Genomic DNA, 23,270 nt, shown 5'->3' with positions numbered 1-23,270 from the left:
TTTCTCTATGCTCTTTACTTTCTCTTTAATATTAACAAACTTTAATTAAAAACTCTTTTTTTTTTTTTTTTTTTCCGTTATTGAAAGGCGACCGCCATTCCGGAAACCACTGCAAAGACCCAGGAATAAAGTGATATATATGTTTGCGGGCCTGTAAAATTTGGCGTTTTTTTTTCAAACGCAAAAATTGAGAACAAAGTGAATATTTGAAAATCAAATCCAAATCCTCCAGATATTTGTCAAATCAAATTCAAATCTATCCCCTCAAAGAACAGTTCAAATTCAAATCTTTAAAGGTTTGACGTATATTTGATTTTGCCGAACACTAGTTATCATCATATGCCCTTTCAATTTTTATTTCAAACAGTTGTTATTTGTTTTTAGCAAACAGCAAACTTTCTGAAAAAAACATGGCTCGTTACATAGACTATGAAAATAAAATAAACTCAACTGTTGGTACATATATATAAACTTCCTTTATTCTTTTTCAACACTTTTATTGAGTTTTTTAATAAAATTACTTGAGACATTGTTCCATTCTTTTTGAGGTACGTTTCACAGTTCGTTCACATTCTTTGAACACCTCTCCACCTATTATATATCTAAATAACCCCAAACGTGTTAGATAATCTGGGCTCTGAGGGAGTCACAACAATTTTTGAATCACAGCCATCCTCTTTTAAAGTTTCCAAATTATTTTTGAAAATTTTTAGAAATGTGCTTCGGGTCTTGCTGTAAGATAAATTCATCCCTATTTAATCGAAGTCCCAAATGCACGACAGGACCCTTCTATAGTTCACCTCCATCAGTTTTCCCTCTGTTTTTACCCATTCATCAACTCTGGAACTCAATGAAAAAAATGTTTTTGAACACCTTCTATGAACTTTTATTTTATTGTTTGTCAGATTCACGGCTCCACGGTATTCTATAGATGTCTGATAATCTCAGAAGTTACACATTAGAAAAATGTGCATCGTCTACACTCATTAAAATAATAAACAAATTCTTAGACCTCACTGTTCGTAATTTAATACTCTTAGATTAAAACAAAAATAATTCATTAAACCCTTTCTAGGTTTAAACTAATATTGGCTTTTTTTATTATGGTATGTTTATTTTATACTTATAATATAATTTACAAAAAATATATTCAGCGAAAAGTTTTAGAAGCCTGTTATATAATTTTGGTGAAAGCTGGATGCTTTCTTTCTTTTGCTTAGTATCGAATTTCATAGTTTTTAAAATTGTCTTCTTTAAAGACAGATTATAAGACCTTATATAAAAGTAAAACCTTAAATCTATTGTATCTAACTGATTGAGTTAAACGAGGCTTTGTGACTCGTTAAATCTATTATATTTAAGTGATCGAGTTAAACGAGGCTTTGTGACTCGTTAAAAGGGTATGTAAATATTGGAAAGTTTGCGTGAGTCTGTTTGAAAAAATCTCTTTTATTGAGTTCTTTTAAAAATATACTAAAAATGTTTAAAAAAACGGTAACCGATTTTTCCCATTTTAGCAAATCAACTTAAACAAAAAAAGTTTTTGAAGTTTTTATATAAAAAAACACCTCCCCTCCTCCCACATACATACCCACACATATTTCACTTATAAAAATCCTTCTTGCAAATTATCTGAAAAAAAAACCTGCGTAGGTGTCGTCAGGAAGTATTCACTCTCCTCATCAAACGATAATATTGTATTTTGACGTATTTGTGATAAAACTGCTAATTTTCTTGAATTTAAAAGAAGTGTAGACGTATTATTCGTTAAGAACATGTGTGTGAAATTCACATTCAAAATGATATAAAGTTATAAAACTGAGGATATACCCAAACATACAATGTAACAAACGGTACCATAAGTTACGTACAAGTACATAACTCTGAGCTATCTTACTACAGGTCGAAAAAGTTCGACACTGTTCTTTAAAAATGCAATGAATTCACAGTAGTATTACGGTCATTCACAGTAAAGTTGAATCTCTCTTATTAGGTATGTAAAGTGAACACATTGAACATTTAAAGCAAACGGCCTTTAAAAAAATTTGGGAACAACGAGAGTTTATTGACTGTTTACTAATCCTAAAATGTCAAAATATTTTACAGCTTGTTATTATCTGTATTTCATACTGAGATGGAGAATTGTTACTTTCTAGAATTATGAGCCAACATAATGTGCATTGCTAAGTTACGGTTTGTAAAGCCTTAGCGTTGGCGTGCATTTGCTTTCATGCTCTAACTCAAGTTTTCTCTAGTAAATGAGTTACCTAAACAGTTAAATATTTACTAAATACATTCAAATCTAAATAGCAAATAGTACTATTTACTATTAAAATGGCGTCAACAATGTTTGATATAATAAATAACCTCAATTGCAAAAACGATAGTTAAAGACAAACAATACAAATTGGCTGGTTTTATATAAGTTATTTTTTTTTATAAATTTATAGTATACCATGCGCCCGTCAAAAATCAATTCATTCGATAACCCTTATCAGTAAGTTAAGCATTTTAGAGAATGAACACATTACCCATATCTTATGTATGTACTTAATCATGGTGCAACCTTGTGACAATACCCACCCTCCTTCCTCTTTAAAAATGTTTCTCACAACAACCTAAAACTTTAAGAAGAATAATCAATTTCGCTTATTAGAATAGGTAAAAGAAAAAAAAGAAATTTTAAAAAACTTTCACAAGCAGTTTTTTTAACTGCGGAAAACTGAAATTTTCTTATTGTTATAAGGTGAACAAACTTGTTGACAAATTAAACAAAAAAATCCTGCTCTAACTTCTCCCCTTTCTAAAACTGTACTAGCGTACCTTCTTTTAAACCCCCCACCTGCTTGTGTGATAGGCAAAATTAGCCCCTACCCTCTTCTCCTGCTCTATCCATCCATTTACCCTCATACACACCTTCATACACACCCATACACACCCACACACACCCATACCTCCTCAATAACCTCCCACCCAACATAAGACATCTTTAAGACAACTTTATGAAGTCTAGACGACTTAAAGATGAGTTAAACACGTCTTAAAGATGTCTTATATTGGGTAGGTTATATTTAAATTTTATATGTACTTCTTTTACGTATAACCATAAATCAATACAGTCACTCTCTCTAATAAATAAACTCCCCCCCCCATCCCCCCCCCTCCCCATCCCCCTTACTCTTTACATTTATACTTCTATTCCTTTCTCCTTACATCTTTAGTAATAAAATATTCTTCTTCGTATATTTTATTACTAAACGTAGTATTGAGTTATGCAAAAACAATGAGACGTGTCTTTAATTTTCTTGTAAGAATCGGTAGAATGTTTAATAGCTAAGTTGTGGTTAATTGAAAAATCTAACCTTTTGAGTTTAAAAGCAGAACATCAAGTTATGTGCTAGTTTAAAAAAAAGCGTCCTGATTCCAAAACTACTACACTCCAAGTTTAAGAAAATTTGTCATCATCACAAGACATATGGACTCGTTGGTTAGACTCCCTTCTCCAATTGATAAAGTGCATATGTATATGTGCCTTCCCCTCTCTCTTAAATAAAAATATGGGTACCAAGAAAAAGCCTGGAATGGACTCAGTTCACATACAGAAACAAGAAGTTAATTAAACCTCGGCAAGCAAAAGTAGTGAGACCGCAGCAACTAAAATAAGAACACTACGGCGATTATGACCCAGACATAATGATTATTCATTAGATTTTTTCTCTTTTCATTTTATTACTTCGTAGAAAAGGTGGAGATTTTTGAAATACTTTTAAACATCCAAATGTGCTTAAAGATGGAAGAGTTCCCAACATCTTTCACTGGGCTGGCTTCTTTTTTTTTTTAAAAAAAAAACCCGGATACTTTAAACTCTGGTAATGGTGCAATTCTTCTTAAATTATCAGAAAAAGGGGTTGGGTAGGAAAAGTTCTTGTGTTAAATAAACTTCAAGCATCATTAAAATTTATTTTAGAAATAGCTAGCAAACTTTGATGGGAGTTTGTTAAAAGCTTGATTTCATTTTGTAATGTTGGGAGTATAAATCAATTCCCTTTCTAACGGCATATTCCTCCGTTTAATAGGTCGTCAACCACAAAACCTTATGAAAGTGAAGATGATTAGGTCTCCATGACAATAAAATGATACCTATTTACTTATATTAGACTCATGATAAACATCTTTATAGCACAATATAATATGGAGGTCAAAAATAAGAAACCTGTCATTAAAACCAAACATCAATCTTTATATGCGTTTTTCATTTAAAAGATCATTACCTATTATTATTTGAATGAGTTTAGTGGAAGTTTCTCATGAAAAATACACAAAGTTCACTCGAAAATTACTCCTCATAAATTGAATAGATTTAATAAGATGATATCTTGAAAATATATTAACTGAAATCAAAAAAGCAAACAATTTTAAACTTACTCATATTTTTGAAACATTTCATTCAAGGCATTTGTTTTACCCAAGGGATTTGACAAGTTGTTTTGATCTTTTACCTGATCTCAAAAATTTATTTTTAAAATATTTATATCATTTACATATTATATAATCATCAAATCCACTTATATAGTTTTTGTTTCAAAAAAATAGAAAATAAACTTGTTCTGGACGCAGCTTAGAATGAACGTACATGCAGCTGCTGGAAGCATATTACAATTTTAAAACTAACTATAGTTCACTAACCAGTAGATAAAACTAAATTGGGTGTCTTTCCCCCTCTTTTGTTGGGAAAGACACCTACTTTAGTCTTTAGTTTCTTGCATCATTTGGTACCTAACTAATATATAACAATAAGTTTCCGACGGAACTCTACCTTTTTTAAATATTTGTAAATGTTATTCATTAAATATTGATAAATATTACTAAAAAAAAACTAGGTATCTGTTCTTGACGGGAAGGAAAGGCTTTAAAAACTCACTACATAACTTTGGAACTTAAATTTGAACGCTGTCTACTCATCAAACTTTAATTGCAAAATTATTTATAATTTAATTATATTGTTCAAGCTAAAAAGCTAAAGCTTTGTGAACATTTTGAAGAATCCCTAATGTAATTAAAATTTTATAAGCTCCTATAACAGGATACAAGAATATAAAAAAGTTAATGTCCTTTCCACTTATACCACAGATGTTTAAAAAGCAAATACTCGTACGCGTTTCATTTTGTTAGCACATTGATGCTCGCATTTGATCTTTAAAAAACTCGCTTTTAAAACGGTATTCAGTTTAAACCTTTTTTTGACTATTATTCTTATCACACCAGAGTAAATCAAGTTTGTTTTTACGAAACCTGATAAAACTTAAATTTGCTAACTCAAGTAAATATTCTTTTATATAGTACTTCGGTCACGTCTACTTTGATGTATTTTTTAAAAACAAAAACAAAATGGAAAATTTATGAAATGAAGAGATATCAATTTTTGAAGATATCGAAGAAAAAGTTGTTATTTAAACACAAATCATACTTGTAATACACATAAATATATGCTTAAATGTATCATTTATAACGTAAGAGAGATAAAAAGAGAGAATATTAATATAATACGTATATAAATAGTCTCTTTCGATTTTATATGTGTGTGTGTGTGTGTGTGTGTGTGTGTGTGTGTGTGTGTGTGTGTGTGTGTGTGTGTGTGTGTGTGTGTGTGTGTGTGTGTGTGTGTGTGTGTGTGTGTGTGTGTGTGTGTGTGTGTGTGTGTGTGTGTGTGTGTGTGTGTGTGTGTGTGTGTGTGTGTGTGTGTGTGTGTGTGTGTGTGTGTGTGTGTGTGTGTGTGTGTGTGTGTGTGTGTGTAATTATTGCTATCAATTTTTCATCACAACTTTTTTTTAACATAAGATTTTTTTCATAAAAATAACGGAATATTACATATTTATATAAATTTCAAAAATAAATATTTTTTTACTTAACAAAAATTTTCTTACAAAAAGTTGTTCTATGTTAACTTTCTCTTTTTCGTTTTTTAGAATAAATATAATAAAATAAAAATTCTCAGTAAAACAAAGTACAAATTTAAGTTTTAATTTGCTTAAATTTAGTTTGTTTAATAATAGTGAAGAAAGAGTATTTGTTTGCTTGTGCAGAAATCTCAAATTTCAAATAGTTAGCATTTGTTATATAATTTATGTACCTTTTAGTTCTTAACTACCCAATGCTGTGTGCTAGAAGGTTGATAACACAACAGTATGGTAGGCAGCTGATTTTATTTTTAAGATAAAATATTTTTTAGGCATTAGTTTATCAGATAGTCACTACAAAATTATAAATACTGCATGAACTATTAGCTGAGCGCTGTGATTACACACAACTCAGAGGTTCCTTCTAGAGTTATTACATATACATTATATCATAAAAATATTTTATGTTTGTTAACTGTTTCCTGAGCTTTTAACAAACATAAAATATTTTTATAATATAATTCCTTTTTTAGTTCTGTTAATTGCCTCCTAAGCTTTTTTCCAGTTATTTTGGCAGTTTATTCTTTACCCAGGTGATAAAGACGTATTTTTGCATAGTTTTCTGAAATAAGTTTAATCAATGCAAATAAATGGTTATCAGTTATTGCTGAGTCAAACATATGAGAAGTTTGTTCATTAAATATTTTTAAGTAATCAACTGATCTCAAAACAGCACTAGAAATGGCATTTTGAATTCCTATTTTTGGAAGGTTACCATTTATTGAGACAAGCAACCTTTGGAAACATCTTTCAGTTTCTTTGCATATGATAACAACACTTTTGGTTGGATTAATTAAACCTCCTCTGTTTTTGAACTTTAAAAAACTGGTTTGTTCGAAATGATAAGAAAGCACTAATGCATTCCGACATTTAATGAGATGGTTTATTGTAAATTTATGTATCATACATTTTTTGATAAGATACATAATGTTGATAATGTTTGTTAACATACAAAATATATGTTTTCGAAAAATTCCCTTAACAAGTCATTTTGAATAACAAGTCAAAAACAATTGATTCAATCATTGAGAGCTGGAATATTACAAAAGATAATATATAAAATAACATGTTAAAAAATAATATTTTGTATTTAATATTCTTATCAAATATTACATCCTTTAATTACATTTATGTATTAAATAATCCTAGAAGGAACCCCTGAGTTGTGTGTACTCACAGGACTCAGCTAATAGTTCATGCAGCATGTACATAGTACATATCTGGTATCTTGCTGCAAAAATTGAAAATATAAAATTTGTCAAAATTGTAACTAGACACCACTGCCGCTTACCATACAGTTATGTTATCAACCTTCTAGCACACTGCATTGGGTAACTAAGAACTAAAAGGTGCATAAGTTATGCATAAATATTATTTATTCGTAAATTGCACTTAAAAAGTTTATCGAATATTTTGTACCTTAACATTTAAATAATTTCTTTAATTGTCTGATTATTTTAGAAATCATTTCATGTCTTTAAAATTTTCAAAACTTTATTTCATAGTCAAGTTTTTCTTTCAAAACTCTGTTTAGCTTTTTTTTTTCTTCATATTTCTGTAAAAAGCCTTACAAAATGTACATCGGTCACCACCAGGAGCTTCGATCGCCGCCATCTTGGGAGGCCAATTTTGGCTTCAAATTTTTTTTTGAAAAAGACAATTGAATACACTATCCGGTTATTTTGAGATCAGTGGAAATAACCTCACGATGCTATCTCATGTAGCTACCGTTTTTTAAACTCATTTTTTTGAAACAAGGTTTAAAAAACTAGTGTGAACAGAAAAGTGCGTCACTAGTTTAGCCACGATTAAAACAAGTTTTACTTTTGGTGTGAATGGTATATAAGTTTGACGTTAGATTTTGGGGTGAAAGTAATTCAATTTACTGATGCGTAATAAGGTGGTCTTACATCAAATAAGTAATGCAGTTATATAATTCTATTATTTTTATTGTTATCTTTTTTTTTCTTTTCACTCTGGAAATTAGCAACAGAATCAAAATGTTTTTACAATGTTTTAAGAGCGTCATTCTAATAAACGTCAATATTGTGTCAACTTTATAATAATCATCAACACATATGGCTTTTACAACAGAAGTTAAGATACTTTACTGCGTCAATAATACGCACTAGCTACGAGGAGACCATTCGTTACTAAAAAAAATTACGTATAATAATTTTAATTTCTTCAGGGAGAAACAAACGTCATAGTTAAATAATTTAATTAAAATCCTTCAGGATTTAAATTACGTAATCTTTTTTCCTTGCAAACTAATTATAGGTATTCAAATGGTTTGTGTAAATATCGTGAACTAATCAAATTTTTTTTTACGATTGATTTCCTTTTGGTTGAGTTGTCACGTATGGAGTATAAATAGGCGATAACAACGCCTTAGAATTAATACTTCTGTCAAGCTTGATGCAAGTTCTTGGATAGTAAGAAATGAAAAGAATATTAAAACGTCTAAAAACGTCTATATAACTGAATATATAACTCTAACTGAATAAAAATTATTTGATTAATAAACGGAGATCGGTTTTTTGTTTTGATTTCTTTATTATCTCTAAAAATATACTTGTTTTTTTTTTTTAGAAATATAAAACGCCATGAAAAGTTTCATATTCACATTGTCTCTGTTTCTTTGTATTTTCTACACATCGACGGCGCTAAAATGCCTCGCTTGTTCTCAGCAAATTTGCAAAAAACCAGAAGGGTGTCGAGGTAAAACTCTTTGATTTGAGCATTTTATTTTTCTTCAACTATATATAAAATATTATGGCATTCTATAATGGTTTTAAGATATATAGAGGGAAAAAGCTCACAATGAAATACCATTTTTATTTATCCGATTGTATGAGATTAGTGAACGACCGAAACCGAAATTTCAACCGTAGCCGTAACTGAAGTTTGAGAAAACTGAAAGTAAAACTGAAATAGGCCGACACTTGAAAACAAAATTTCGGTTACGGTTTTATTGGACCGAAATTTCGGAACTTTCTGTTTCGGCAGAAAAATTAACACAAGAAACGTTGCAGTAACTCGAAAGAATTCAGCAATATTTACTTTATAACCAACAGAAAAAAAAAATTTACCAACATTCTGGAAAAATAAACTTATAAGAATAAATGTTGAGAAAATGGTAATGTAATATGGAATGTGTAAGAGAAATGAAAAACAATATAACCATATCGACAATCGACAATTTCAAGAACAGAATATGATTTTAACCGTAAAAAAAACCCCGCCAAAAATTCATTTAATTCAACCGATTCTTTAACCGTTAAATAAGTGTTTTTTTAAAGAACTGTGATCTTTTAACCGAAATTTTCTTTCGAATAAAACAAATGCCAATAATATTTGACAATTGAAATTTTCGTATTCGATTCATAAATCGAACACTGAATTATTAAGCAAAGCAACACAGCCGTATTTACGCAAGTGTAAATAAACATGAAATTGCACAATTCAGCTTAAAACTAAAAGTTTCTATAATTTAACTAAATCTTTAGCATTTGTGGGTTGACCTATAAGGCCGGGTGAATAAAAATGAGCAATTGCTTTTACACAGTAATTGGTCAGCTTTACATGAATAAAAACTTCAACAACTTTGCTTTAGTTTTTATTCACGTAAAGTTGATCAGTTACTGAGTAAATTGCTTAAGTTTACGTGAATAAAAATATGAGAAAAATTCCATAAGTTTTTATTCAAGTAAAGCTGACCAATTACTGAGTAAAAGCAATTGCTCATTTTTATTCACCCGGCCTTTGTTAAACAAGTATTAAAATGACTTATACGAATCGCGAGGTTACAAATATTTTGTTCTATCTCTCATTTTAAATGTTGGGAGAAAATGAGTTTAACATTTACAATGAGGGATAGAACAAAATAAATCTCGACATATTGACATAAAATCGTGGGTTTTTAACTGTCGGTGACTTGTTAACCATGTAACAGCAATTTTATCATCCTGAAAAATCATAAGGAGTAAGAATTAACTTTAATTTTTTTTTTCCAAAATAAACATTTTTTTTTTGAATTTGAATTTTTTTGTGTAAAAATGCCAAAAACTTTAAAGCCAAACTGCCCATCGGCCATTTGGGTCAAAGAAATGCCAATTTTCCTAAATTTGGCATCCTATAATAACGTATGGTGACGGTGATTAAAACGATCAAAATATGATGGCTTGAAATGGCCGCTGTCATGTTTCAAATGTTAAAAAAATTTTTCTTGCTTTATTAAAAAAACGATTAGTAATCGATTTATTTGTTTCTCGAGGGAAAAACGATTGTATTAAAAGAATGTCCAGTGGTTAGTTATTAACGTTGCAAAATTTTTTTCGTAAACATTAAGCATCAGTCTCGGAAGTCTTTAATGTACGATGCAGCCATCAACAATATTTCGAAATTGGTATCGGAAAAATTCGTCCTACCGAGACCAATGCCAATTCGGTATCGGTATCAATATCATAGGGCAGGTATCGTAAAAAATGACTGATCCAGTGATTACACGATACATTCCATACCGAGACTCTGATGCTTAGTAAACATGCATTGTATGCATGTTGACTTAAGAAAACTGTAATGGAATTAAAAGCTTTTATGAAGCAACTATTTATGTAATACATTAAAAGCCTTTTTTAAAAGAAAAACTCTATTTTTTTTGTTAAAAGGAGGAATAGTGAAGGATGCATGCAACTGTTGTGACACGTGTGCCAAAATCTCTGGTGAGGTATGTGGTGGGCCCTGGGATATATTAGGGAAATGTGGAGACCAACTTCAATGCGTTAAAAATCCAAAAGAAGGAGAGGATAGTTTTAATGCTGAGGGAATATGTATGTTAAGTATTTTTTATTCGCAAACGTCATTTGTAATGAGTTTGATGCTTGTTTAAAAATAACCAGTTTTTTTTCTACATGAAGGCAAACCAATATGCGGACCAGTTTGCATGATTTTTTGCGAAAATGGAAACGTACTTAATGAAAAGGGATGCCCGACTTGTGGTTGCTATAGTAAGCAATTGTCTCTCGTTTTGAAACTAATATATTTGTGCATAAATTTAGTAAGCATTTTTCTCGCTCTTTCCCTCTCTCTTTCTCTCTCTCTTATTAACATTTTTTAAAATAAAAACACTAACATTTTTTAAAATTTGTGCATTAATACATAAACAACGCTTTTATGATTCATACAGACCTACCAAAATGCATTGAGTCATCAGCAGAAATTTACCCAGTTGACACTAGTGTTAAAGCACCGTTATGTCCTCTATACAAGTGTTTAGCTAATTGTGAGTATGGGCGAGTCATTGATAAAAATGGTTGCTCAACATGTACTTGTCGAAGTAAGTGATAATCTGTAATTATCTGTAATAGTTTATAATAAGTAAAGTTAGATTACAAGGAGATTTTATCATCTTTTTTATGAATAAATATTCCCTAAGTTTAATCTATAATTTAGTCAATAAAAAAGTTACTAACAAAAAATAAAAATGCATGAAGGCTTCAAACAACTGCAAGCTAAAATGAATAATATAGTTATATAAATACGAAATAAAATAAAGTTATACAGCAGTATATTATTGTATATTAGTATATTTTACCTATGTAAAGGAGCATATTGCTTTATCAATAATATTTTCACCTATACATCCACCGTTTAGGTTTGCCGGCTCTCTGCGATAAAAAAGGATGTTGTAATCAACCAACGAAATTTTGTTATAAAAAAAGCAGCAGGTACGAAAGATAATTTAGGAAATCAAAACTATGTGTTCTATTTTGTTTTTGGAAGATAATTGTTTTGTCATTAAATGGTTTCGATTTATCTTGATTTAAACATATTTTTTATGTTAAAAATAAAAAAGTCTTTTTTTAAAATGTAGATGCTGCATTCACAACTCAACTTGCTTTAATCAACCCGGGTGGCATCGAAACTGAGAAATTCAACTTTAATGTCATATTTAAGCAATAATATTGTAATTTAAAAAAAAAGAACAATTTATGTTATCAAAATTTTATTTTAAAATTTTGCTGTTAACTGTTAATTGTAAAATATTGTAGGTTACTTGAGCGTTCTTTTTACGAAGCAATGGTAAGGATTTGTATCAATAATATTCAAATGTATTAATAAATATGCAAATAATATTCAAATTCGAACTTGATCCAGCCTTTGTTAATGCGTATTACGCACAGTGGCACAGAGGTTAGAAAATTTTCAAACCACGAAGAAATTGAACAACTATTTATACATTTTTCGTACCAATATGTTAGCCTTTTATTAAAAATATCTTAAAAATAAAAAAATAAAAAATTTAGTTGTAAAATGACAAATAAAATCTTATATTAATAACCAGAGTAATTTGGCTGGAGGGGTGGCGAGTGGAATGCTCTCCTCTTGAAGGCATCCCTGAGTTTTAGAAGCTCACTAAATTAAATCGCCCATGGCCTCATTCATCCTCTGCTGACCGGTCTGCTGACTGGATTGCGTTAGTTCTTAAAACGCTGTCTGAAAAATTATTGCTATTTTTTCAATATAATTGATAGTATTTAGTTCTTCTTCTTTTATATGTAGTATAGTTGGCTCTAAGTAAGAACTTTCAGTCTTTGAATGGTGTTCCTCTTTGAGTATAAAGATTGTTTAAATATTGACTCTTATTGGTCTGCAATCTAGTTATCAAGTTAAAAATAAGTTCTTTAGACGCATAGTAAGAAATGTACTGCCAAAGTATTCAAAGCACGTTTAGCAACAACTTTTTAAGTTTTGATGCCGCAGACTGCAATAAGTCATGATGGTATGTTACCATAAATGATCAATTAAATACCTCTCTACCGGTACTTACTAACTGACTGCACGATTCTGTCAATAACATGATACTTTGATAAGCAGCAGAAGGGAGGATTTCAATCAAGAAACCAGGCCAAGAATTTACTTCATTAAATGTAGATTAAAACCAAATGTGCAAGCGAAGTTAATGCACAATTTACACAATGTTTGATAAGGTGATTTGGAGCTGTCCGGTCGTGGCCACTTAACTGTTCTTTTATTCTTCATTCTATGTAGTTGGATATTAGAACGACAATGAATATATTGATAACTTAGACTCGTGTCTGATTGTTTTTAATGACAATTATGTTTAAATAAATGTATAAAATTAAAACATCAGCACTGGAGCGTTTTTTTTGTAATGGTGTCAGTGACGCACTATGAAGCGAAAAGTTCAAAAAGTGGCCATAAGTGGAATTTTTTTAATAGACCATTTTCATTAACTTTTTTTTACAACTTATTAGAAAAAATATCAAATGATAAGAAAAATATATATTTTGGTTCTCTCATGTCTACTATCCTAGTTAGAGAGTTGGAACAATAATTTAATAAAAGCGTTTATTACTTAAAAAAATTTTGAGTTTTGGCCACTTTTTGACCATTTCGCTTCACTGTGTGACGTGGGCTTAAACCGTTCTTTTTCTACAATTATTAAGGTTTAGTAACAGTTAATGTAAATATAACAATATAAATATGTTAATTTAAAATTAATAAAAACACAATTATAATATTTGGTTTTACATCATAAAATATCGATTTAAAGTTTTTTAGAATTTCCCTTAAAAATTACAAAATCTGAAGAAAAAAAAAAATATCCAAATATTCCTTTCAAAATGGTAGATGCAACCACAAAAAAAACTGTCGGTGCAATACTCCAACTAAAAACAAAGGCTGGTCCTCGTGATGAAGGTCTTTGGGTTAATAGACTAAAAGAAGAATACCAAGCTCTAATAAAAGCTAATATTTTATTTTATATATTTGTGTGTATATAGCTTGTTGTCTGAATTTGATTTTAACAAAATTATTTCATAGCTGTTATATTTCTGCTGAAAATGAAAAACCATAGTCTTCCTAATTACATTGTTTTTATCTCAATGCATTTACCATATAATACTGTTTTAAAAAATGGGTTTAAAAAACTTGCTAGTAATTCTTTTTGATCAGCGTGTGTAGCCAGTTGTGCTTTGTCATAGATTTAAGATATAATATTGTATGTAAGGCATAAGTATTACGATAATGGATTCTTTTGATTACTTTATAAGAAAAATAATTTTATTTTTTAGTATGTGCAAACAAATAAAGAACAAGACAATGACTGGTTTAGGTTAGAATCAAATAAAGAAGGTACTAGGCAGGTGATCTTTTTTTAAACTGTAATTTATATTTGAATTCTTGATTCTTTTTTGATAATATAAAAAATAAGACCATTAATTATACATTGGAATTATTTTCAGAAAATTTTTTTAAAATTAACAAATTTTAACTCAAAAGAGTTATGAAAACTTGAGTGTTTTGTGATAATTAGATACCAAAGAATGTCTAAAATGTACCCATATTATTTTAAAAGTTCAGATATTAATAGTTAAAGAGTTAACTACTTTAGTAAAAGAGAAACTAGTATTTACATCTAAATAAACCTCTTGAAAATATTTCTTTGATTTTTTTGTAAATATATACCCCTTAAGTATTGCAATCAGAACCTAATTTTTTTTTTTTTTTCATTAATTACTGACATGAATTTTCATTTTGGAATGTTGGTGATAAATTTTCAGCCATGACAGATAACATTCATGCATATAAACTCTGAGTTAAAGTTATGTCCTTACTTTTAGTATTTACTTTAAAAATCAATCCTTTGTATTCCAGTTCTCATAAGTAAGCACATAAAAATATTATAAATGAAGTTTTTGACGTCTTTTAACAATTTATGAATGTTCCTAAATCTTGTTCAAATTGAAAAAAATAAATGATAAGTAAAAATTCATCACAATAATTAAATTAAATTAAATACTGACAGTGTATATTTAGTTAATTGTTAATTTTTCTGCATATTTATACAAAATATAAATATATTTGTGTTTGCATATAAAGCAATAATAAGTATAAATTTTTTATGTTTAGATGGTGGGGCAAATGTTGGCATGTTCATAATCTGTTGAAATATGAGTTTGATGTTGAATTTGATGTAGGTCTTTTGGATATTGCTTCAAAAGTTAATTTTTTTTATAAATGTAGATTGTCCAATTTGATATATATTTTTAGATTCCTGTTACATATCCAAGTACATCACCAGAAATCGCAATTCCAGAACTAGATGGAAAGACAGCAAAAATGTACAGGTAAATAATTTATGGTATATTTTTAAGAACTATAATTTTTAAGAAAATAGAGAGTTTAAATAAAGAAAAATTTTATCTAGGACTTAATGGTTGTGTGGCTCTTATCTCCTTTTCAACTCTTTTGTGACTTTGCTTTTTTGTCATTCAGATCTTCCATCAGATTTAACAACCTGTGTAGATATTTCAAATAATTGATGAAAAATATAACATTAAAAGCATATTAAACTTTGCTCTTTCATGGTCAGTCAACAAATATAACTAATATAACTATAAGTAAACTATTAGTTAATAGTCTTACAATAAGGCTTAACAGACTGATTAGGTTAGTATCTTAACAATGTCTTAGTTATCTTAATATCGCAGTTATGCTTGTATCTTAGTTATGTTAGTATCTCAGTCATCCATTCATCATCAAGTATCTCACTTATCTTAGTATCTTGTGGTAGTTTTCAAAACTATCTTGTCTTTTACCTTTAAGATATATTTCACTGAATTTTCTTGTAGTTATTTGCAAATTTACTATAAAACTAATGAATTAAGTTTCTTAGATATTTAGAAACTCATTAAAGCATCAATAATTGTAAAATTTACACAATTTACAATATGACCAGATTCAAAAGTCTTAATCAAGATTTAGGGTATGTAAGAAAATATACATAAATGTATTAAAACATATTTAACTATATATTTAAAAACAAGATAAATGCATTAAGACTTCTTCATAAACATCATAAAAAACGTTTATAAAAACTCCTTAAGTAACCTTTCGATAGTTTAAAAGTCTATAACTTGGGTCTAGTAAAAAAAAAAAAAAAAACATTTTTATGCTTGGGGCCCTTATCAATATCTTAAATATCCATTGAAATATCAAAAATTGTTTAAAAGTTTTTTGCTTCTTTTAATTTAAAACTTTAGGGGTGGTAAAATTTGCTTGACCGATCACTTCAAGCCATTGTGGGCCAGAAATGTTCCGAAATTTGGCATTGCTCATGCAATGGCTCTAGGAGTAAGTAATTCTATTTTTGTTAAAATTTACGTTTTTATTTTTGTTTGTAATATATGTATATTATTTTGTTTTTTTATTTTAGCTAGGTCCATGGCTTGCAGTGGAGATTCCTGATCTGATAGAGAAAGGTCTTATTGTCCACAAAGATGACAAATCTTAGTTTTCTTTTACTTCCAAATCGTGTAAATTTGTGTGGTTCGTTGTAATGGTCTTCTTTTTTTCTTTTTCTTCTGTCGGAATTAATATGGAAATTGAAATAAAACAAATTAATTTAAATACAACAAGTATTTTGTGACGTCAAAAAAAAAAAAAAAAAACAAACGGAAAGCCAAACTGAAGATTATTTAAGCTTTTAGATTTAATTATTTTAACTATTTTGATTATTACTTAAAATTGCTGAAGTGTATCAGTCGCAATTTTAAGAAGAGTCTGTCTGTAAAAGGCTCATGAAGCTTTGAAGATAATTTATGCATACTCAAAATTTTTTATGCATACTCAAAATTTTTTTCTTTTTTTTTCGAACTTTTAAGATGTTTAGATTTTGATTAGTTTTTAAAACTTTAGTTAGTTTTTAAGATTTTCATTATTTTCTAAGAAATTATGCTTAATATCTATAACTATCCAAACCTTTAAAAAGTAATAATAATAATCATTTAAAAGTTCAACTACAGAGAATTCGATGTTAAAAAAACAGATTTGTAATTTGTTTGTTATTATTCGTTCAAATTCGTTCTTTTATTGACTAAAGCCAACACTTGATTAAAAGAGTGGATTTAACAAGTCATTTTCCTGCTTTTAAAATTTCATCTTTTTAGTTGATCAAACGGCTACAATATCTTCCTTCAGTGATCTGAGAACCTCGTCTCCTTTTATTAACATTGAAACTGATTTATATCTTCCTTGATGAATTTATAATCTAAAATTGAAGATCCTAAAAAATAAATTATTACCAAATTTGAATATAGTTAGACTACTCATGGAACTCCAAATTACATCTTTTATTCCGTCATAGAATATCGCTTTATTAGTAAGACATTTCATCCTCTATGGCTATCTATAAACTTACACGCAAGTTAAGTAAAAAAATGCAACAAATATACATTTTTCGAAAGTGTAATCGTCTCCTGTGTTATAAGTAATTAAAACATTTTCACAGTCAATAAAGTTTAACCACTCGACGCTTTTCTTTTTGGTGCCCTCCCGTTTCGTTGTGATTTTTAGGAAGTACGGTTAGGTTGTATTTATGAATGAATTTCGCTGATAAAATATGAAGGCTATGAACGCTAGTTTAAAGCATGAGGTGGCAGTACAACAGAATAAAATGTTTTCTTAAATGTTAAATCTTTTCTTAAAACTTAAATGTTGTTTTTAATGTTCACAATGTATGAGCCAAATTTCACAAAAGAGTATTTAAGAAAAAAATTTCATCAAATTCATTTTCTTGTATGTTGGAGCAACACTGTTTAGAGTACTCTTGCGCAAATTCTAAAAAGCGACTTTTTTGAAATGTCAAATTGTCCTTCAAAGATTGTAACAGATCTTTCCTTTCGCCATCAGTAAGTTTATCAATTTCGCTGTGTTTTTGTTTATAATATCTTTTTTGGTTGCATAATTTTAAAATTGCTATTGTATGATGACAAATTAAACATACAGCATTCATTGACTTTTAGACGAATAAAAAAGTACAGATTTTCCCATTCACTTTGAAGCTTTCTTTTTTTATGTTCAAGTTTTCATTTCAATTTTTTTTCTAATTATGACGAATAAATATATCTGCAATAATGATAAAAAAAATGAAATAAATGCAATAATTAAAAAATGAAACATGCAATAATAATAATTAAAAAAAAAAAAGAAATAAATGCAATAATAATAATAAAAAAATAGCAAGTATTGTTATCAAAAACAGATTAAAAATACAAAAAAAAGTCGAACAGATTGCACTTATTTTGACTTATGCAACGGTTGCCGGAAGAAACGTGATGCCTCTCAAGATCTAAGTATAACTTTAATTTGCGCTCGATTTTTTAATGCTTTATGTTTTCAGAATATAATAATTCAGTGTTTTTTATTGCACAGTTTAACAATTCAAAGTCTATATCTCAACCGTCTACAGTCTAAATGTCTAAAGTAATATAGACAGTTAAAATATTCACTTCAACTGCAAATTGTCGGCCGCGGGTTGAGCGGTGAGGGGTAATCTATGATTTAAAACGTAACTTTAAAAACGCCAAAGAAATAAGCAGTTAAAAAAATTTTACAACATATATATATCCCTGAAGAGTTTCTTATTCACTCTTCTTTTAACAACCCTGGTAATACATGAGTAAAATTTCGTAATTTCAAATTGCAATCTAGTATCTCGACAACTTTCTCTATCAATATATATCCAGACTGCTCGATTTCTTTTGTACATATTGTAACTTGACATCAATATTACTAAATAATAGATTATGTATATATAATTATAATAAATTGTGTGCAATGTATCGTAGATAAATCTTTTACATAAATATTACCATGTTTCAAAAGTCAATATGTGGTCATTTACGGTTATTTTTAAGTATAAGTTAAGAACACGTCCTATTAGAATGGTTAAACAGGATCGAAGAAATCGAATGATTTAAAGTAAGATCATTTTATTTAATGAAAAAAAAAAATTAAGTGTGGCAACCAAAAAAGAACATGTTACTATGTTCTCAGGAGGTTGTTTAAAAAAAAAACAAGGTCCTATGTTCCAAACAGGTTGTTTTAGATTTTTTTTCCTACCCTATTATTTTGTAAATATTTCTTTCTGCCCTTTTACTTTGTAAAAATCGAATGCCGAAAAGAATAATGCAGAAAATGCTATTTTCAATTCAACAACAATTCGTTCCCAATATCCAAATTCGTTCCCAATTTCGTTCATAGATTCAAGATACGTTTTATCAAATAAAATTTAAAAAATCAGTTTAGATCAAAATAGATAACGCTTAGGTTAGTAGCAATAAAAATAATACAAAAATGCCGGACCAGAACGCAAGAGCGTAACTATGTGGTTGGGGCAAGAGTTTAGTCTTTTAATGTATTAAACTAAATCTTTTAGCAAGATTTATGCATAACCCCTTCGTACACGGGCACATGGAATGTGTTTAAAAAATTTTTTTTTGAAATAAAAATCATGTACTAGGCCTCCTTATGGGGTATATAAAGTTTTGTTAAAATATTTCATCAATTATTCAAAATAGGGCATGTGTACATTTGTACACAGCGTGTATCAATCTTGCTGTAAAGGTTTTTGTAGACAATATTATATCAAAAGAAATCCTTACAAAAAAACTCAAAAAGCTGAAACAAATTAATAATTCATTTTTTAACCTTTCTTTTAAAGATATAAAAATATTTATGTCATGTAGTTTCCTCACAACATTACCAAATCAATACAGAAAAAGAACAAAATGTTTTTCAGTTTTTTACCAACGAATAATTTCATGAGACTTTGCAGTCGCTTAATCCACGTCCACCCTTCTTCATTTCTTTTTCAGATTTTAACGGACACCCCATTAATTTGTTGGATTTAACAACACCTAGGAACTGAATCCCTAACATTTTTAGCTGTCTAATTAGGATCATGCCAGTAAAGTAATTATCAAAACAGAGCTTGTAGTTTTTATGTTTTGGAATAGTTTCTGACAATCTTAGGACAATAGAAGCATCAAGTCCCAGGTGTTTGTACTCTTCTGATATGCCTGTACCTGCACCCTGATATAGTTCCAAATCAACTGCCCTACCAGAGGTGCCACAGACAACAAAGTTTTTTACCCCTACTGGATTCGACTTTCCTTTGATGTACTGTTTAGCAGGTACTCTACCAGTGAAAGGGATCATCTGCTCATCCACAGAGTTGTACTCTTCTCTTGGTATCTTGAGACAGCGAGAACGTGCTGTGTTTATCAGAGGCTGAACTTTCCAGAATTTATTTGTTCCTTGTTCTGGATTAGGATCGGCATTGATATGAATGCTGTTTCGCAGCTGTAAATACCGGTTTATAGGCATTACATCTGCCACTGCATTTACTCTAGTTGCTCTTTACCAGTACATCCTTATTCTGGGAAAACCTAAGTTTGCCATTACTATTGTGATACCAAAAAATTTCTGAATTTCAGCTGTTGTAGTATTTAGAGTTTTACCAGTTTGGCGTAGATGATAAATATTTGTTTGTTCAGCAAATGTTTCAAATATTTATGGTTTAAAGTAATTAAAAAAATATGAGGATGGCGAAAGTAAGCCATCTCCCAAGTTCAAATTGTCCAGCCATTCTGAGCTGCTTTCAAACGCACCTCGAAGAGACTGCCACTTGATCTGAGTCTTTTTTTCTCTTTTGTTCTCACTGTTCACAGATGTGCCAGGCTGATCATCTTCATCTGGTTTTTCAATTTGATCCTCAATTTTATCAGTCAGCATATCAGCAGCAGAAGGGTTAAAGGTCTCATCCCCTGAGTCATCAGAATCTGATAATTCAAATTCCGAGTCATCAAGATGCTGCAACATATCTTCAACTGTAAACCGCCTTCGTGGATTATCTGAAAATATATTTAACATATTATACTTATTTATCTTTGATTATAAAATCAATTTGATAAAACTTAGTAACAAAATAAAAATGACAGGCTTAAAACAAATGTTTGATTATACAAAAACAAAGGCAGGGGCATTAGCTTCAGTAGGTAGACTTAAATAAATAAAATATTTCATTTTTAATGATTCTAATACAACCTTTTGGTGTTAAATGAACAGCTAAACTATTAAACAAAACACATTTTGTATCTGAGATTTAAAGAAATATATATACACACATGCAATTATCAACTCACGACAATCACACAAAAAGAAATTCAATGTTGAGTTTCACCTTACTAGTTTTACTATTCTCTCTTCTCGTTGCAATTAACACACAGTGTGTACAAATGTACACAGTATTATAAAAAAAATTTTTCAGCAAAGAATAGTCACCTGTTATATTTTTAACTTATGTGTATGCAATTATAAACATATTATTAAATACATCTGATACAAAATTTGACTTGAGATAATTTATAATTCTCAAACTATAATAAAGAAAAAACTTACCACGAAGTATTTTTTTGCCTTGCAACGCCATGTTGAAATATCTAGATACAGAAATCTTACTTAAAGAAGACAAACTACACGAAGGTAGGACTGGTGTGCACTAATGTATGCATCGTGTTTCAATTATTATTTTGCTTAAGCTTTATAGTAAAAAATAAACATGATGAAGTGTGTACGTTTGTACACATTGTGTACGAAGGGGATAATTTGTGCATAATAAACCAACTCGATGTTAGAGTTGCTGCATTCGAGTGTCTTCTGTTCTCGATGTCATTGCAAGCTATGCATGAGTTGCCCGCTCGATGTCAGCATCTGCTGAGCGATTTATGCTTTTTAACAATGATAAATGAAATATGAGTGGTCATGAGATTTCTACCACTAAAAATCCATTTTTGTGTTATTTAAACAGTTGATTGGTGGACTTTTTTCATTATTACCAATAATAATAGGCTCTTAACAACTAGAAACCTAATTCTTAATAATATCACTTGTGAAATCAATGCTCGCCGTTTCAAGGAGATGCATCAACCCCTCCCCCTTCATTCCCCCCTTCCCCCTTAAAACACACCTCCCTGCTGCTCGTCGTCTTTCCAAACACAAACTTTTTGCTTCAGTGATTATCTAGCATTTGATTCATTTGTTGTTCATTAATTGTTTTTGTGCTATTATAACCATAATTATCTAGCACTTTACAACCGGTATACAACGTAAAATTAACTGCATTCTTCTGCATTAATTAAGTTGTACACTTCAGGGTAAGTGATCAATATTTCTTTTAACTTATAATGTTTTCAACAAATAGTATTGATAATATGACCAACATTAAAATATGAATTGTCGAAAATGATAAACTTTTTATCAGTCACATAACATTTTATCATTCGCTATGACTTGAACAGCTACTTACATTTTTATCATCATGTTTCAGATCCATTCTTAGTATTCTGCTTGTTATTAACGTTGGATAAACATCAATACAACCTTTTTCTTTTTTCGTTAACATTGTTTATTTACAGATTCTTCCTTACTTAACTGTTTACATAAAACTTTGTTGCATACTGTTATTACAGGTTTACGTTTGAGGCTAAATAATTGTTGAGTTTTACCTACTGAGCTTAAATGTTCCATTATTTTACTCATAGCTCTACGTTCATCGGCAGCTGAAAAGTTTTGTCAATCATTACGCTTAATATTCATTGAATCATCCGATTTGTTGACTGGCATCTTTATTTTGCAAAAACTTTTAAATCATTAGATAATTTACTGCTCCGCGCCACGACACTTTAAGTGCTAACTATTAGCAAGTTACACTTTGCACAGGTCAAAATCTCATGGATAGTTTTTCTCCTCTCAGATTTAACAAGTTTCCATCTTCATCATCTTGATCAGACAAATTTTTATTCCTATTCCATTGATTAGATACTGAAAAACTTTTTGAAAACTTTTTGAAAACTTTTTGAAAACTTTTTGAAAACTTTTTGAAAACTTTTTGAAAACTTTTTGAAAACTTTTTGAAAACTTTTTGAAAAACTATTTGAAAAACTATTTACTTTTAGTATACTAATAGGGTTTTCATATTCTCATTATTTGTTTGTATTTGATATTTTTAAACCCCCAAACTGATGAAATGGCTCTTCTGTCAGTGAAACTTAACTGATAACTATTTTTCACCATTAGTATAGATTTTAATTTACTTTGGTTTACTAATATGGTCATATAGTTTTGATCGTTGTTAATCCTCATTTCCATTTGTTTTTGTATAATATTATTGTTATTAGATGCTAAAATTTAAAACTACCTTCAGATATGTAAATGACATTCCATTTTACTCCATCATTTTGTGAATACTTGAAGTAAGTATTTGAAGTGAGTACTTGAAGTCAGTCAACGTTTGAAAACGAGTAGTACGTTTCCAAGTTAAGTAATGCGCATTTATTATTTTTTATTTTTGTCTAGTTCTAATGGAGGGTCAAATTTAGTTCTGAATTATGTCATATAATTAGACTATACTATTTGCATACTTTCTCTTATTTTATTTCGCTG

At 29.3% G+C, this 23,270-nt stretch overlaps 3 protein-coding genes across 3 annotated transcripts; 2 read left to right on the top strand and 1 right to left on the bottom strand.

Moving 5' to 3' along the window:
* Positions 1-8,247: 8,247 nt before the first annotated feature.
* LOC149882363 (uncharacterized) lies at positions 8,248-12,111 on the top strand. Its single transcript, XM_090066559.1, has 7 exons — positions 8,248-8,392; positions 8,550-8,678; positions 10,628-10,789; positions 10,877-10,966; positions 11,146-11,295; positions 11,614-11,686; positions 11,833-12,111. Exons 2-7 carry the CDS (start codon positions 8,564-8,566, stop codon positions 11,885-11,887), a joined length of 645 nt encoding a protein of 214 aa, XP_089922685.1. The 5' UTR covers positions 8,248-8,392; positions 8,550-8,563; the 3' UTR covers positions 11,888-12,111.
* Positions 12,112-13,511: 1,400 nt separating this feature from the next.
* On the top strand, positions 13,512-16,439 carry LOC149882362 (ubiquitin-fold modifier-conjugating enzyme 1-like). The gene is made up of 6 exons (XM_090066485.1): positions 13,512-13,729; positions 14,057-14,124; positions 14,895-14,958; positions 15,036-15,112; positions 16,028-16,118; positions 16,201-16,439. Exons 1-6 carry the CDS (start codon positions 13,607-13,609, stop codon positions 16,276-16,278), a joined length of 501 nt encoding a protein of 166 aa, XP_089922611.1. The 5' UTR covers positions 13,512-13,606; the 3' UTR covers positions 16,279-16,439.
* A 3,895-nt stretch (positions 16,440-20,334) lies between these two features.
* Positions 20,335-21,423, bottom strand: LOC149882361 (uncharacterized). Its single transcript, XM_090067071.1, has 2 exons — positions 21,228-21,423; positions 20,335-20,680 (listed from the first exon to the last, which is right to left on the bottom strand). The coding sequence occupies exons 1-2, from the start codon at positions 21,256-21,258 to the stop codon at positions 20,340-20,342; spliced, it is 372 nt and encodes a 123-aa protein (XP_089923197.1). The 5' UTR covers positions 21,259-21,423; the 3' UTR covers positions 20,335-20,339.
* Between the last annotated feature and the right edge of the window lie 1,847 nt (positions 21,424-23,270).

This window comes from Hydra viridissima, unplaced genomic scaffold (genome assembly GCF_058129835.1).
Source record: "Hydra viridissima isolate aposymbiotic clone 2 unplaced genomic scaffold, HvirCarnegie_v1 scaffold_11, whole genome shotgun sequence".
Lineage (NCBI taxonomy): Eukaryota > Metazoa > Cnidaria > Hydrozoa > Anthoathecata > Hydridae > Hydra > Hydra viridissima.
The sequence above is the reverse complement of the archived record's forward strand: the minus strand, read 5'-3'. Positions and strand labels throughout refer to the sequence as shown.